The 15986-nt window shown below is 38.1% G+C and overlaps 2 protein-coding genes across 4 annotated transcripts in view; one reads left to right on the forward strand and one right to left on the reverse strand.

Annotated features, from left to right (window-relative positions):
* The window catches only part of IMMP1L (inner mitochondrial membrane peptidase subunit 1), a 37631-nt gene extending 30215 nt beyond the window's left edge, over window positions 1-7416 (reverse strand). Inside the window, exon 1 of one of the 2 annotated variants that reach the window (XM_075502055.1) lies at window positions 7393-7416. The gene's annotated coding sequence lies outside the window, so the exon portion shown is untranslated. Of the gene's footprint in view, window positions 1-6965; window positions 7030-7392 lie in introns of those variants that run through there. The other variant, XM_075502054.1, reaches the window with a different exon arrangement.
* Window positions 7120-15986, forward strand: part of ELP4 (elongator acetyltransferase complex subunit 4) — a 154422-nt gene continuing 145555 nt past the window's right edge. For both annotated transcript variants that reach the window (XM_075502052.1, XM_075502053.1), the window contains exons 1-2: window positions 7120-7312; window positions 13021-13056. In XM_075502052.1, the coding sequence (XP_075358167.1) occupies window positions 7144-7312; window positions 13021-13056 (205 nt within the window). In that variant the 5' untranslated portion in view covers window positions 7120-7143. The remainder of the gene's footprint in view (window positions 7313-13020; window positions 13057-15986) is intronic.

The following is a 15986-nucleotide window of genomic DNA, read 5'->3' on the forward strand; positions in this document are numbered from 1 at the left end:
ATTGAGTAGTTCATAAATATAAGAAAGAATGGGCAAAAAGGGTGGGGAAACTGCTTGTTAGAGGACACTACATGATCTGAAGTGACTACCACGCTGGCAGTGGCTGAATAACCAAGCTAGCATTAACCTACCTGTCTGGAATATCTATGGAAGTCACAATGATCAGAATACATCGTTGGCCAGTACACTGGAAAGGTGAGATTGCAAGTTTGTGGGACTCACCAAGAAGTTACATCCTTACAAGTAAGCACACTGGCAAAGTGTCCCATCTCTGCTGTCATTGAGGGTTTGAGATTTATTTTCTATTAACTGTCAGTTCATCGTTCTACCCCCAAGTAGGAACTTTCTGAATCTCACCTAGCATGTCTGTCATTACTTCAACAGATGCCAGAGCCAGCTGTTGAAAGCTAATCCGAAAGAGTGTCAGCAATACAGATTCTACACTCCAGCACAGTAGTCAGAAATTACTTGTAAGCATAAGAATAGTTAACATTTCCTTTATATAAGAGGGGAGGTCAGACAGGTCGGGCTGTGCAACTAGAAGACTAAAGACCTAGATTTTGTTTAAATTCAGAAACTACTGCAGAAGTACTTCTTGTTGAAACATTACTGTTTGGTTTTGGCTAACTTTATAAGACAGGGAAAATTCTTTGTTATGAAAACTCCCTAAAAATATTTCAGCAAGCAGAGATGAGCTACAATTTTAAAAGAATTCTGAAGGGGATCAGTTAAATCTTTTCTGGCCATGGGGAGGCCTCCATTGCTTTGCCAAAGCATTTCACAGGTTTCAGGTCTCACAATATTGCAGAGATGATGGACAAAAAAGCTAAATCCGAAAAAGAGCACTTTCTATAAAATCCCACAACGTAGGTGAGGAGCAAACATTGCCTGTATTCCAGCACCTGCTGATACTGTAGATTTGTAATAGAAGTAACAGTTGAAATTGGTTATTTGGAATAATGCCTTTGAAGACTAAAAGTGCTAACAACTTAGCAGAAAACATAACACTTTTTTTGAAACCCCAAATGTGCCGATTCTTAAGCTTTGTAATACCAACATGTCAGGAAAAAATGCTATAGCAACTATAAATTCATTTCAGTGACACATTTTTACAGATATGCAGTGAATCTTAGGCTCTAAAGCACATGTAATAAGTTATTTCGTACTTTTGCATAAACTGCACTAATATAAATTACATTTTAAAAGTCACAGCTATTAAACCTTTCATTTCCATAGATCATAATTACTTACATTATTTACCTGGCTTTAGAAATGCCTATTTCATTAAATATCTGCAGATACAATTGGAAGACAACAACAAAGTCTCAAAATATTAAAGCATTTAAATTTTGTTTTTCCAGTTGAAACACAAAGTTTACTCTTCACGTCTTCCACAGGCATGCTGAAGTGACAAACTGTTTTATTCTTTGAGGGCAGCCATTTGTATTCAATATGAAATAGAGTCCTGGATGTTAAGCATCTGAAAAGGCTGGAATCAATCTGGCTTAATTTCTAGTTTTTAAACTTGAAGTAAGCTTTATATGGACATGGAACCCAGTATGGAAAACATTACAGAATATCAAAAGCAGTAATACAAATAATACTCCTTTTCAAATTGTTGGGTTTGGGTTTTTTCCATTGCTTTTAGTCCTGTCTTACAAGTATTTTCAAATTATTTTTTTTTTAAATGAGAATTCCTCTTTTTATGATAAACAGAAGGAAAATAATCTCTATGAAGTACACCACTAATCCGCACGACACTTAAGACAGTACATTCAACTTACAACTCACTTTCAATATCACTGTTCTGCAACTTTCAGTAATACTATACTGCACATTTGTGCAATCTGAAGTTACAGAAACATTAAATAACTTTTTAAAGATTTATTAAACCACTGTCTTCAGCACTTTAACTCAAGTTGTCTCCTAATTTCTTTGCTTCTATTTTAAAAGAGCTGTTTAAATTTGACACAGGTTCACATTTTTATCGCTGTTGTTCAGTATACCCACAGGGATGCATTTAGGTAACACCCAGAGGCTTTCTGAAGAAAATCATATCATGTTTTATATAATATCATACAACTGGTATGTCTTAAACCCTCCCACTAATCCTCGCGTTTTCCATGGACTGATTGGATAAGTAGTCTTTAAGCTTTTTCATACTGAAAAAAACCCAGGTCTTTCGGTGTCAGAACTTCCAGGATTAAACATTCTTTCCAGTTGTTGGCTCATGGCCTGAAGATCCTGCACTTTCAAACTTATCCCATTCTAGCTAGTTCAAAGATCAGGAAAATGAAGCCATCTTCTTTGCAGCCATAATCCATGACCCATGCTGTTAGATGCTTAAGAACATCTCAAAAGCAAACTACCTTGTTTCAGCTCCCAGCGGGAGCTCAGCAGGGCACTGGATCACATGACTGCGAGCCCTACCTAGTCAGGTGACTCAACAGCTAATCTGATTTGGTGACTATAAAACTTTAATCAGTACAGTCTAATACCATCACATTCCAGAACTGATGAGGGAAGCAGCTTGGCGATGGAACAGCAAACACTAATAAGATTATGAATTAGAACTGCCACCAGGTTGCAGTTTTCTAGTTCTCTATCCCCTACATAAACCCAACAGAAAAATATTACTGATCAGGCAGACATACGGTTTTGAAACAAAATGCACTGATGCGTTTTATTCCAAAATGGATAGCATTTTGCTCATTGCCACGGAAGGACAAGAGCATACACTGAATCTTATAAGGCACAATTAAAATGTAGCAAAAACATTAATTTGAAATCAAGGAAAATAAAATATGTACATCAATAACATAGTCTTGTTGAGAAACACTGCTCCAATACAGCCTCAGCTTGCATTAACTGAAGGTCCAAAGAGTTTACATCTGCAACCCATGTAGGCTGCATGCAGTAAACAAAGAAAAGAGGCAATGACAGCCACAGCAGGTGTGTTTCCTCTTACCAAACACAAGATATCTAAAGCACACTTTAAGAAGTGCTGCTATTTTGGGGACACTAGGATATTCACCAAATCCGTAGGCTACAGCTTTTGAAAAGAAATGACAAACATACTTGCAGAACTAATTCCAAGCATACCTTTTCCCAAATGTTTTGATTGCTCTCTCACTCACCCATTGTATTCCCTCCATTTTTTCCTTAGGGAATTCTCACCCAAAATCCTCTTAATCCATCTTAGAATCTGCATTTGGCATACGCTAGTAGTTGAATTGGATCAGCAAGTTTACAAGAAATGGAAACCAGAGCTTGATTTCTTCATACTAGAGTTAGGATTTGCAGTTAAAATTGACATAAACATTTGATCAGGTCTACATGGTAATATGCAAGCAGCAAGAAACAAAAGTTGATTATTCTACAGTTTAAGACGTCCCAATCTAGACACAAAGGTTTAAACTTCTCCATTCTACAATGAGCTGAGTATGGCTGTAGTCAGTTGCCATAGCTCAGCAGACAACAAATAACTTACTAAGACATTTCCTGATCGCTTGCAATCATCTCCATGTTCTTTACTTTCTCTGCATTTCAATTCCATCCCTAGAGCAGGAATAGTAGGACTTAACTACCTACTAATGTGTATTTGAGGATGAGGGGTGTTTATATAGTAGTATGTAAAATTACAATTCCCCTGGTCTTGCTTTCTGTCAGACAGCCCCTAGTGGGATCTTTTACAATGGCTGGAAATTCATCTTTTGGAAAGTGGACACGTGAACATAAGCAAACCTTTAGTATTATTCAAAGAGAGTGAAAAAGCTATTATTATTCCTGAAAATGAAACACTATTGACTTCAAAATAAAGAAAATTCCATAAAATTAGTTTGTTCTCTAACTGTCTGAAACGAAACACAGGTGAAGTCAGATGTTCTAAGTGGTGTTTTCATAAGCATATACTCACTTGTAAAACTTTATTGTATTAGAGTTAATTTTTTTAAATTAAATCTTTGAAAAATTGCTTATTTCCACCTGCTTTCTAAATCAGTAGGACTTTAACAGTACCCATCATCTTAAAATGTGAAAGATGAAAAAAGAACATCACAAACAGAATTACTGCAATACTTTTTAACGTTCAGTTCTTATACTGAAAAACTATTTCTACTTTTTTTTGTAGTATCTGAAAGTCTGTTCTAAGTTACAATATAAGAGAGTTTCTCTATATTTCAAAGGATGTCAACTCACAAAATTTATAACAAAAATATCACTTTATTTAAAAATACATAGAAGTCCGAAATAGCTGCGAGGTTCACAGGGTGAGGTGAATTAACAGTTCACAGCCAGCAAGAGGTGGAAGGTTCAATTGCCCCCTCCCCACTGTGTCTATATGCCCCTTTCCTTATTGCATCAACTTAGCAATATAACACAAAATTAACCTATTAAGAAAGTGGATAGATAGTTCCAAATCAGATTAGTGGCTGAATCAGCTCAAGAAAGGATCTGACAGACACCTGGGTTTGTTGGGCTGAATCACCAGAAGCAGAGGAGGAAAAGGAAACAACACTTCCTCTTTCAGCAATGCTGACCTGTTAGATCAGCTCGGGAGATGTTGAGATTTCCAGTAAACTTGCACTTTCTGCAAGAAATTTTAATACCACAGCGAAAACATTCCCAATGGCAAAATGCTTTCAGAATCTGGGCTCCAAAATGAAAGAGGGAAAAAAAATTTAGCCTCTAGTTTTAATTCTGCTGTGGGAAAATGAAATAAGAAAAAGGAAAAAAAAAAAAGGAAAAAAGGATAAGAGCTACCTGTCAGAGAAATACCAATGAGAAATGGACAAACAAGAGAGAGGGCTCAGCCCTGGATGTGTATTTACACCTATTCTGTAAAGTTAGTGCAACCTATATTAGTACATTTTACTTAAAAAACAAGCAAAGAAATACTTTGTCTCATTAAAGTAACAAAAGGAAGTGTACTGCTTGGAATGGGGAGGGGGCGGGGGGGGAAATCACTGAGACGAAGTACATGTAGCATTTCATTTGATTCTTTTTCTGATAGGTAAGTAGTGGTGACTTATCAAAGATATCTTCTTTGGGTTACAAGCATTCTATTAAAAAGCTCTCTATAGATATACTGCAATTTTTAAGTGTTACACACATTTGCAAGCACTCATATCTGAAATATTTAAGCATCTGGACTCCAGAATGGCAATACAGCAAGAAATGGAAGAGCTGATGTGATGTTTTGAAAGTGGAGAACTCTCTGCAAGTTTCAGCCTCCTCACTCAATTATACAGAATTTACACCAGAGAATCCCACTAACAATTATGCATTCTTGAACTCTTTTAAAAAAGAACTGTGCACTACATTTTAAGCCTTTATTTTGTTAAAGTCTTTCCTATTCCAGATATTCACAAATCATTAGTCAGATCCTACAGAAATTACATTTAATACTATATTTATTTCCTGACCTGTTTTTAAATGTGTCCTTCAATTTTTTTTTTCCTCTAAAGACAAATACTTCTAACATCCACTGGAAAATAATCCACATTTGAAATTAAATATTCATTATTCAATATTTCACAGTTTGGCATTAAGACAACCTCTTGATACTCATGATAAAGATCTTAAACTGTCCACTCCTTAACATGTAAAGAAGCTCGGTCAGCAGCAAAATTAATGCAATTTTGCCAGCTAGGAAGATGTAATACTGAAACTTCGTGCTCCTGAGCTTGAATTTGATATGAAGGAAAAACTTTGACGTTCAGGATTGTTAACATATTGTTGCTCTTTCTTGCTGTTCATATTTAATATGAGTATGATTTTTTTCCTCAATTAAAAGAAGAAATTAAACATCAATTAAAAAACAACCACAGGTCTTCAAAACCATGGTTTATAGCAATAACAAAAATCATTTACTGAAATCAAAGATGGAGAGTAGGGAATTATAACATTAGAGACTCATTAGTACATCCTGCTATGTGCAAATGTCTTCAAGTAGCTTTTGATGCATCTGAACCACCAATAGATTAAAAATAAATACACAAATACTTGTGACAGTGGCTCTTCTATATGCTCATAGGGATTTCTCTTAAATTCAGAGTACTATAACATAAAGTGTTGATTTACAAAGCAAGCATAATAAAATTTTTCATTTTCAAGATAAAAAGCATTTTAATGTCTTTGTATAAAAGAACAGCAGCAAAGGAAATATCAAATTCAGATATTTCACCAGCTTTTACATACACTCAGTCTAGGGCAGTTGTTTGCTGCCACGTACAAGGCCCCAGGCTACTGTCCATAAATTGCTAATAAAGAGTAAAGGACATGCTACTCTTCCAAAATACACAAAATAGCTTTCTGTAATATTAGTAACTGAATCAACAATGAATGCTAATGAAGCACAGAAATCACATTTCTCACGTAAAGCAACTTTTTCTGCTACAGCTCTTGGCTTATGGCATGGTCCAGAGCCATCACATTGATGCAAGATCTTGCTTCCAATGAGATGTCTCAAGTCGTACATTTATTACAGATCTGCGGTTATTTACAACCGCGTGAGGGACTCCACGCATACTTGTATACTATGTTACATACTGTTACTTAAATACCGTTAGAAAAAAAAGAACGTTTTACAAATACTTTTTCCTTCCTGTTCACGTCCAGGCTCGCATACACGAAAAGCTTTTTTCGAAGGGGGTGACGCCGACGGCGCGGCACAGAGACGGGCGACATAACCCAGGGGTGTTGTAACCCAGGGGTTACTTCAAGCCTTACTGACACCTCGGGCATCCCAACAGCGTGAAGAAAGAGGGCTTTTCCCCGAGTCACCGCCACCGGCAACGCACTACCCACGCCTTCGCACGCCGGCCCCGCACCTGGGCGGGACGAGGCCCAGCCGCCGCCTCCCGCTACCGGCCCCTCTCAGCCCCGGCCCCCGCACTCGGCCGGAGCTCCGAGACGCCCGCCGAAGCGGCACCCCGCGCCCTGCAGCCCAGCCCCGCCACACTCACCTGCCTGCTGGCTACCGGGCGCCCCAGCCTTTCCCCCGCCCCTTTAGCCCGGGACGTGCAAACAACGCGGTCTCCCACTGGATAGCGCGTTTCCGAAGCCGCTCTCCCATTGGTGGAGAGGAAAGGGCTTGATTCTTCCCGGCGTCCCCTTGCCCCTGTCAACCCACAGGCAGCCGAGATGGCGGCGCCGGCGGCCGGCGGTGCGGTGCGGGGCCGCGGGGCCACCAGCTTCCAGCGGAAGGCGGCGGCCGGCAGCCGCCTGGCCGCTGTCGCGGGCACTCGGCCTTCCGTTCGCCACGGGCAGCTGCTGCTCTCCAGCGGGCTCCCCTCCCTGGACTGTGTGCTAGGTTGGTGGGGAGCGGGACCTGGGTGCTGCCCTCCCCCGCCCGGCGGCCCTCTCCTTTGCCAGGCCCTTCCTGTCATTTACCTTCCATGACCCCACAGCTGCTCCCGCAGGCTTTTACTCCCTCCCCACAGTTCCCGGGATTGGGGGGAGGATGGGGGGTGGGGGGGGAAGAGGAAGGGGCAAAGCAGGATCCGTTTCCCGCCTTGAGCCCCCCCGCCCCCGTGTGAGGAGGAGGGAGGTGGTCCGGGCAGGTGCGCCTGCTTTGCAGCCTGCTTGCGGAGAAGATTGCCATTTACCGTTCATTTAAATCCGGTTAACCACCTTTCTAGAGTGGAAAGCTACTCTGTAAATTTACTTAGTAACACATTCCTGCCATATTTCAAACTGTCACAGTAAAGGGTCTGAAGTTTTCGGTTTTGAAAAATATATTTCCTGAATTAACTCGTAATTGAATGTGGTGTAGTTCTGGTTCTTCAGTACAGCAATTTTTAGGATGCGTTTTACCATAAGACTGAACTCTCAGCGTGGCTCTTCTGCCTTGCTCGCCACTGCTACTTCATTATAAATGCTCTGTTTAGTGAAGTTACACTAATGTGACGCTGTTCTTACTGTCTGTGAATCTGCTTTTGCCTACTGTCAGTGTCAAGATGCTAGATAGTTCCTTGGACTGATCCGTTGTCACCATTGCTATGTTATAATCTGTGCCATGAGCTAGGACCATTTACTTGGATTGGGAACTAATTCATTTCATGGGTATAAACAGCGTGTTTTATCTGTATGCATTAGGGCTGCATGATCCTTTTACTAACTACTGATATGTTGCAGTACATCTTCAGTGTACATGGATGGGACTACTTTTAGGTGAGGAAGGCTTGACTTTAGCTTTGCTCAGTCATCCCTGGAGGAGTCCATGGAATATAGGAATATATCATTTTTCTTTCTAAGAATATTCTCTATGAATAATGATAAATATAAAAGTTGTATCCATTCTATAAAAAAGTTTTTGCAGCCTGTGTATCTTAAGGAGAATCACACTTCTGTATCTTTTCTGTCTGTCTGTTTGTTTGGTAGGGAACATCTGCATTTCCATCAGGGATTGGCATCCTTATGGAGAAAGCTTTTCTTCCTTAAGAGAGAAGTATTTCATTAAGTGAGTGTAATTTGTGAAACCCTGTGGTTGCATAAATATAAAATTTGCATTGAATATTCCAGTTCTTGTTCCTATTCTGTTTTATAAACAGTGGATTTTGCACAGCATGGGTCAGAAGATGTAGACGGTTCCCATGGTGGCAATCCCCTAAATGTCCAGGCACTTGCTAACATAATTAGTGGTTTGTTATGGAAACTGGGGAGACTTCTTCCAGTAAATCCAGGATCCCTTCTAAAATACCTTTTTCTTGTCTTTTGAATATTCAGTAATTTCCTGACCTTAACAAGTTTTACCCTTGAACATCAAGAAAGTTCGTCAGGCCTAGGAATAGCAACTTTTGAAAATACTTTTACAATGTTTTTTGGTTTGCGGCACATTTGAATAACTGGGAAACCCTATATTCCTGTGTTAAATCTTTGCTAACCTCCTAGCCCTTAAATCACTGATTTCTGGAGGCTGAGTGGGTAGGCCAGGAAAGACTCATGCCAAACATGCTGTACTATAATAAAATTTCCATTGATACCAGGTATTAGGCATTGTTGGAGACAGACCGCCCAGCTAGGTGGACCTGTATGGAATCATTGATTTTGGAGGCTGGGGAGGGGCCTTAGGAATTCATCTACTGCAACCTTAAAGCAGGCTCAGCACTGAATTCAGAGTTGGTTGCTCAGGGCTTTGTCCAGTTGAGTCTTGAAAATCTGCAATGGCAGAGATTTCACAGCCTCTCTGGACAACCCAGTCCAATGCTTAATTATCTTTGTAGGGAATTTTCTTTTTCCTTATATACACTTGGAACTTTTCCTGTTTCAATTTATGCCTGTTGTTTCTTGCCCTCCCACTCTGCACCTCAGCAAAGAGCTCAACTGTTTTCTCAGTAGCTTCTCTTAGGTACCAGCAGGCTGCTCTTAGGTCTTCCTCTCTTCTCCAGGTTAAACAAGGCCAGTTCCTTCAGCCACTCCTCTTGGGTCATTTCCCCCATCTCAGTGCCCCTCTGCTGGACTTACTTAAGTTTATCTTTACTTCTTTCATGTACTGCGGGGTGCAAAGCTGGACGTTCTATCCCAGATGAGAGCTAATGAGTGCTGAGTATGGGGGAGTAGTCACATCCCTTGACCAACTGACTGAGCTTCTGTTGATGCAGCCCACTGCGCTGGTGACTGTAGAAGTATTGTACTTGGTCTCCTTCATGTCCTTTTTGGGTTTGTGTGGAAATGCTTCGTAAATGTCTTACAGAATGCTGTTTATGTGTTTCTTAAAGAATGCTGTTACTTTTTTTCCTTTCATCTTGTCCACTAGCAGTTAAATAATTGACTGTACAAAATATTTAATTTTATTGTCACCAGGGACTGAGGACAAACCTTTTTGTATAAATTACCAATGGAAGTTACTATAAACTGGTTTAGTCTGGTATTTTTCATAGACATATTTGTTAATGGTCACCAGGCTTAGTCTTCCAGCTCTCATGCTTTGGGCTTGGATTTGAGTTTGCCTTGTTCAGAAGGTGCAACCCAAATATGGTATTATTTACCAGACAGGAAGATATAGCTTATGAATAACTGTGAGTAAGGGAAAGCATGCTGTTATCAGACACAGTTCTAATTAGAAACTTTTGAAGGGAGGAAAAGGCAGAGGATATGTGGAGGAATTTCTTTTACCCTACACTGGCTGATTTGTTACATTATTTGTGATAGCTAGCCCTTCCTTAATAAATGCATTTCCTTTCAAAAGGAAGTGGTAGATAAGTGCTGGATTTCAAATGCCACATTACCATTAAGGTGCTTCTTGCATCTCCAGGCTTTATATTCAAGTTTACTTTCAAGGTTTATAGACCATATATGCCTGATTTGTGCCGAAGCAGTTCTCTGTAATAAGCTGTAACTATTGTGTAATGTAACCATCACGTGCTTGGTATTGAATGTTTTGTTTTAAGCTGCTTGAAAAAGGTCACAGATATGCTTTGAAAACAATTGGGACACTTCTCAAGTTGCAAAGTTTGTTATGTTTCTGTCCCTAAGGCCTTAAATCTCATTGCTGTAGGTAGCAATGCAGAAAGTTACGAGTCTTGCTTAGTTGTTTACATGTAGTACTGCCTTAGATACTGGCAAAGAAAAATTAAAATGGCAAAATAAGGAAGAATTACAAGTTCACAGAAGTTTTCTTAGGAAATGTGAAGATTTTACCTCTTCCTTTTGATTCTATCAACGTTCCTGCTACTTTTTCCTGTCGTCTGTCTTTTGCTTAATTTACTATTATTGTTGCTCATTGTAATATGAATATGTAACCATGGTGACTGCAATAGTTTTACATTCCATCTAATAGAATACACTTGTTCAAACTGTTCACTACATCTGATAATGTAAAGCCAATCCTCTGACCTGAGTTTGCCTTTAGCAACCAGGGTATGTGCACATATGTTACAACTCTGGCTTGTAGAAAGAGACAGTACAATTGATGATCTGAAAATATAGCTTGTGAGAATTTTGACTGTGCTGACATACTGTTTGACAAACAAATTCTCTCTTGTGCAAGTAGTTTAAAAGCAGAAGAGACACTACTGCTGTGGTGGCCACAAGTGAGCTTTTTATAACCAAGATTTTAAGTCCTTATTGCCATGAGGCAATACATTACTTATGGCTGTTTTCATAGTACATCCTTTGGGTTCATTTGCATTTATCTCCTGAACAAATGAAATGGAACAAAAATTGGTGGATTAGAACATGGGGATTTCATGAGTGACTCTTAACTTTCCAATAAACAGTACTTATAGTTGGGGTTTTTTTAAATATCTAGGAAATGCTTGATTACTTGATAAGCTTGCCATAAATATTGAGGCATTTGTACATCTTGACTCAGGAGCATAGCTTAAAAAATCTGTGATGTGTTGAACTACAACTATGAAGTTAGTAGCTGACTAAACATTGGCACTGTCATGTACTGCTCAAATTGTGGTTCGTCATGACATGATGACAAAGTGATTCTGTTGTGGGTTTAATTCAGGTGTTATTATGCAACAATATTAGCACTTTTTGGGCTATAGGAGAGAAATTTGCTTTTTCTCTTCCTTCTGGGTATATATCAACATTACCAGTGTTACCGACATTCGTAGTCCCACCAGCAGAGCTAAAGATAAAGAAGTTGATCCAATCCCAATTGGAATCAATTTCAAGTTAAGTTTTATGAGCTCTTAAATTGATAGACTGAATTACCCTGTTCATTAGAGTCCATCTATGCAGTCCAGAACTGACTTCTTTTATCAAGAGCTTTGGATATTGTGCTGATGTGATTTAGTTTGCTCCTAACTTGCTTTTAAAGCAGTATGTAATTGCAGAAGACATACTGCAGTTTCCTTCATGCAAAACACTGCGATAGGCTAGTTACATATGGCCATCTGAACACTTCCAGGAATTTTGAGCTTTCCTGTCACAGTCTTACATGATTGTGCAATACAATATTTGTAGTCAGATTTCAAGTTATTCCACTATTTTCAGTCTTGGAATTCAGATTATAAAACAGTTTACTCTTCACCTAAAATAAAATATGAATTCTTCTTTCACTGTCTTTGTTAAAATTCCTTCTTGGGACAACTATTTAAACTGCTGTTACATAATTATGTTTGCTGTCTCTTCAAGGAGGAAATAAAGCAGCCAGGATGGGAGTTCATAGATTTTTTTTTTTTTTTTCCTGGTCCTCCACACTGTTGAGATCAATGGGATAGTAATCTATGTATCAAAACATATTGGGAGTATTCTGTTCTGTTTATTGTTCATTCACTCATCTGTGATTGGAACATAAGCATTGATCGTAATTGTTTAAGCAAAAAGAATGAAAAATAATAGTGGCCACGTATAAATCCGTCAAAATTTATTTTTATTTTTGAACAAGTATTTCAATCAACTGCATTCACAGGGTTGTTTTTATGTCCAAGACATACTATAAAAGACCTTAATAGTATATCTTTTTTTTCAGATGTGTGTTATGATGTTTGTGATCTGTCAGTCCAGGTTTCATTGGGTGAAATCCTACCTGCCTTATTGGCGTGTCTGTTTTCAGTAATAAGATAAAAAACAATGGAACCAGGATTTTGCCTCATTGACTTGGGTGGGAATTTGCTAGCCTTTTAGTAGGTGACTTTACATACATGGTTCTTGGTACAAAGGAATATCACTTGGTAGTGATTAATATGGATTTAATTTGGAGAATGTTTACTCACTTGAGTCATCCAGGTAAAAATTCGCTGGCTCAGACCATACATCATTATTGTAGTACCTGAGCATAGTTGCGTAGAGCTCTGCAGGATCTTTTTTCCACAATGATGATAGTACAGTATATTGTGAAAGTAATTGTAATGTGTAATATATAATTACATGTAATGTGTAATTATTTCATAATAGAGAATTGTAGGAAGTATTGCAAAGGTAATTAAAATGTTGTTCACTTTTATATTTTTAAATTCCCCGTTATCACCTTTCTTTGACTTATAAACTAAAAAAACTTAATTGTTCTCTAACATAGTATTAAAATGTAGTCTTATTTTATTCTTCATTTTGTTTTGTTTCCAGGTGGAGGTGTAGCTGTTGGAACCCTTCTTCTTATTGGTTAGTATAGAATATATAGATACTTAAAGCCATATTCTGATATGTTTTGCTGGTTTTAATGTATTTATCAAATAACCTGTCTTTTCATTGTTTTTTAAACTCAGACTTTAAGAAAGTATAACTCTCAGGCCCCTTCACTTTGGATAGCCTTCAGAGTGGACTATTGTCTATTTCAAGAATTACTGGAGGTGGATCAAAACCGTACTTGTAGACAGGTTTGAGCCCCCAGGAAGAATACTGCAGAATTCTGTTTGAAAGCAGGGCATTTAGCAAATTTCAGGACCGTTTAGGAAAATTTTCAAATTACTTAAGATTTTCTAAACTACTTGATTTCCTGTAAGATTCACACTTTTTTTTTTTTATCATCACAAAGATTTTTTTTTCATCACAAAGATTTTATCATTACAAAGATTTTTTTTTTTTTTTAATTTAGCTTTCTGAGGAAGATGTGAAATACAGAATCTTTTAATCTTTTGGTTGCCAGGATCAACTAAGAGAAAGCTGATGGAAGCCTGCTTTCTGTCAGGGTGTGGAAGAGGCACACTGAGATGATTAAATAGGTTACAACAGAATTCCCTTTGCAGATTACATTGAAACTTTGTAAAATGTACCATGACTCCATTGCAGCTGAGATGCCCAGCTTTCCTTTCTATTTAAAGTGTAGCAAAGGGGAAAAGGACTATTGTACACATACATCTTTGTCTTCATATCCCCAGGGTATGTGCTAGACCTTAGAGCCAGGAAACATTTCCCAGCACACTCAGTTTAAGCACAGCCACCAAAACCAGAATTGTGAGGGAAGACTAACTTCTTACAAGTTAGTCTTGTAAGTGCTTACAGTTTCAGCATATAAGTAAAGATGATCATTGTTGCAGAAGAGAAATTGAAGGAGATATCATCTGATTTGTCACATCAGTTCATTAATCTTGGGGTTCTAAGGATACAAAACTACTTCAAAGTGATGGTAGGACTGAATGGTGATAGAAATGTGATTTTTTTTCCCCCTATTTTAAATGTTTATCAAATTAATGGTTTTTATGAGAAACTTTCAAGCTTGTTACTTTCCTAGCAAAAAGAACTGATATTACAGAAAAAAATGAGAGGTTATTAGAGAAACACCTGTAGCTATGTGGAAAACATCTGCATCTGAGTTCTGTGTTCACATCTTAAATAGTATAACAATTTAAATACTACTCTTTTAATACCAAGTAGCTGGAACAGAGAACTAGGAACTTAGGGACAACAGATCTAGCTCTTAGCTTTCCAGTCACTGCAATTTCTCTGAACTGTTGGAGTCTAGAAAGTTGTGTGATTGTTTTCTTCCACTAAATAAGAGGTAAAGTACCTTAATTTCCTTATTTGTAGGAGTGATTAAAACATGTATCACATTGCAAAGCTATTTGAGGTACACAAGCAATGTCTGAGTGCCTACATATTAAGTGCTAAAAATCCTGCATTAAGGCCTTAACTTAAAATAATAAATTCATTTTTAAAACAGTGGATTACAGGAAGACAACTGTCAATGGATTTGAAATTGGTAGGTAAAATCTGGAAGATAAAAAGGTGTCATTACAGATAAAAATGCCAGTTTCTCAGTGCAGAAGATTGGAAGTGTAATAAGGCACCATTTTGGCTAAATCCTGAGCTTTTGAATGCCTCACAGGTTGTTGAGGATCAGTGCAAAGTTGTAAAATGGGAGTACAGAGACAAAATCTGAAAAACTCGGGTACAGAGTAAGATACAACTAGCAAGAATTATCAAGAGTAATACAGATTTTTCTTAAGTATCTCAATAGTTATAAGAAGTCCAAGAGAAGGCCTGGTTGATTACTCGAGGAGGTGGAAAAGCTAGTCATAGTTGATACTAGGAAAGGGGAAAATTGTAAAAATTTTTGTATTAGTCTTCACCCAGAAGGAGTGCTGAAATCTCATGACTATCATAATTGAGAACAGTGACTAGATTTCAGGTTTGCCTAGGGAAAAAGCAGACTAGTGTATGCCTAGGTGATTTGGTTGGCTTCAAACAGATTGTGCCTGCAGAGTATTTTAAGAGCTTGCTGATGAAGCATTAGGCCCATTAGTGTTTATGAGAACGGGTAGAGAACAGTGAAGGAAAGAAGGAACTGGAAGATTAGAAAATACAAATACAGTTTCTATTTTTTAATGCTATTGGAGGAGTCACTGAATTGCAGGCCTTGAACTATAGTTCAGAAGAAAACAAGGATGTAAGTAGCAGCCAGTATGTTGAATAATCTTTCCGTATGACAGAATGAACTTGTGCATAGAGGATAAGCAGGACATGCCATTTATCTTCACTTTAGTAATGCTTCTGACACTATTTCAAATGGGATTCTCATAATCAAAGCTTGGAACCATACTCTGTGTTCATTTCTAGTATGCATTCTTGGTGTTTATAATGCAAACTAGCTTCACAACTTAAGACATTGCCATTGCATCCTTCCCATGATATCCTTCTTGATGTTCTGAAGTAGGCTTTTTACTTGCAAGAAGTTTAGTCCCCTGATCACTTGGAAGTATTTCTAGTAAGGTCATTTAGAATTCATTGCATGAAATTTATGCAAAGACAAAAACATCATGTCTCCATTGATAGGCACCAGTAGGCTAGCAGCTGTTTGGAGTGTGGCTTTTCAGCCTTAAGAAAGATTTAATCAGTAATTTTCAGTCATTTTCTGAAAGGGATGAAAACAATGTGGTCCCAACATGTTATCTGTGTTTACTTTCACTGTGGAATGACAGCCGTCACTTGGGAGACTGGTCTATATTTGTATCTAGAATTTTGGTTAAAATATTTTGAATTGTTACAATATTTTGAATTAGTCTTAACACTAAAGAACCTAACCTAATCTGGGGAGAACTTACTTGAAATCTGTTTTAGCCACTATTGGGATTGCATCATGTTACTTTTTGTTG

Source organism: Mycteria americana, chromosome 5 (assembly GCF_035582795.1).
Source record: "Mycteria americana isolate JAX WOST 10 ecotype Jacksonville Zoo and Gardens chromosome 5, USCA_MyAme_1.0, whole genome shotgun sequence".
Lineage (NCBI taxonomy): Eukaryota > Metazoa > Chordata > Aves > Ciconiiformes > Ciconiidae > Mycteria > Mycteria americana.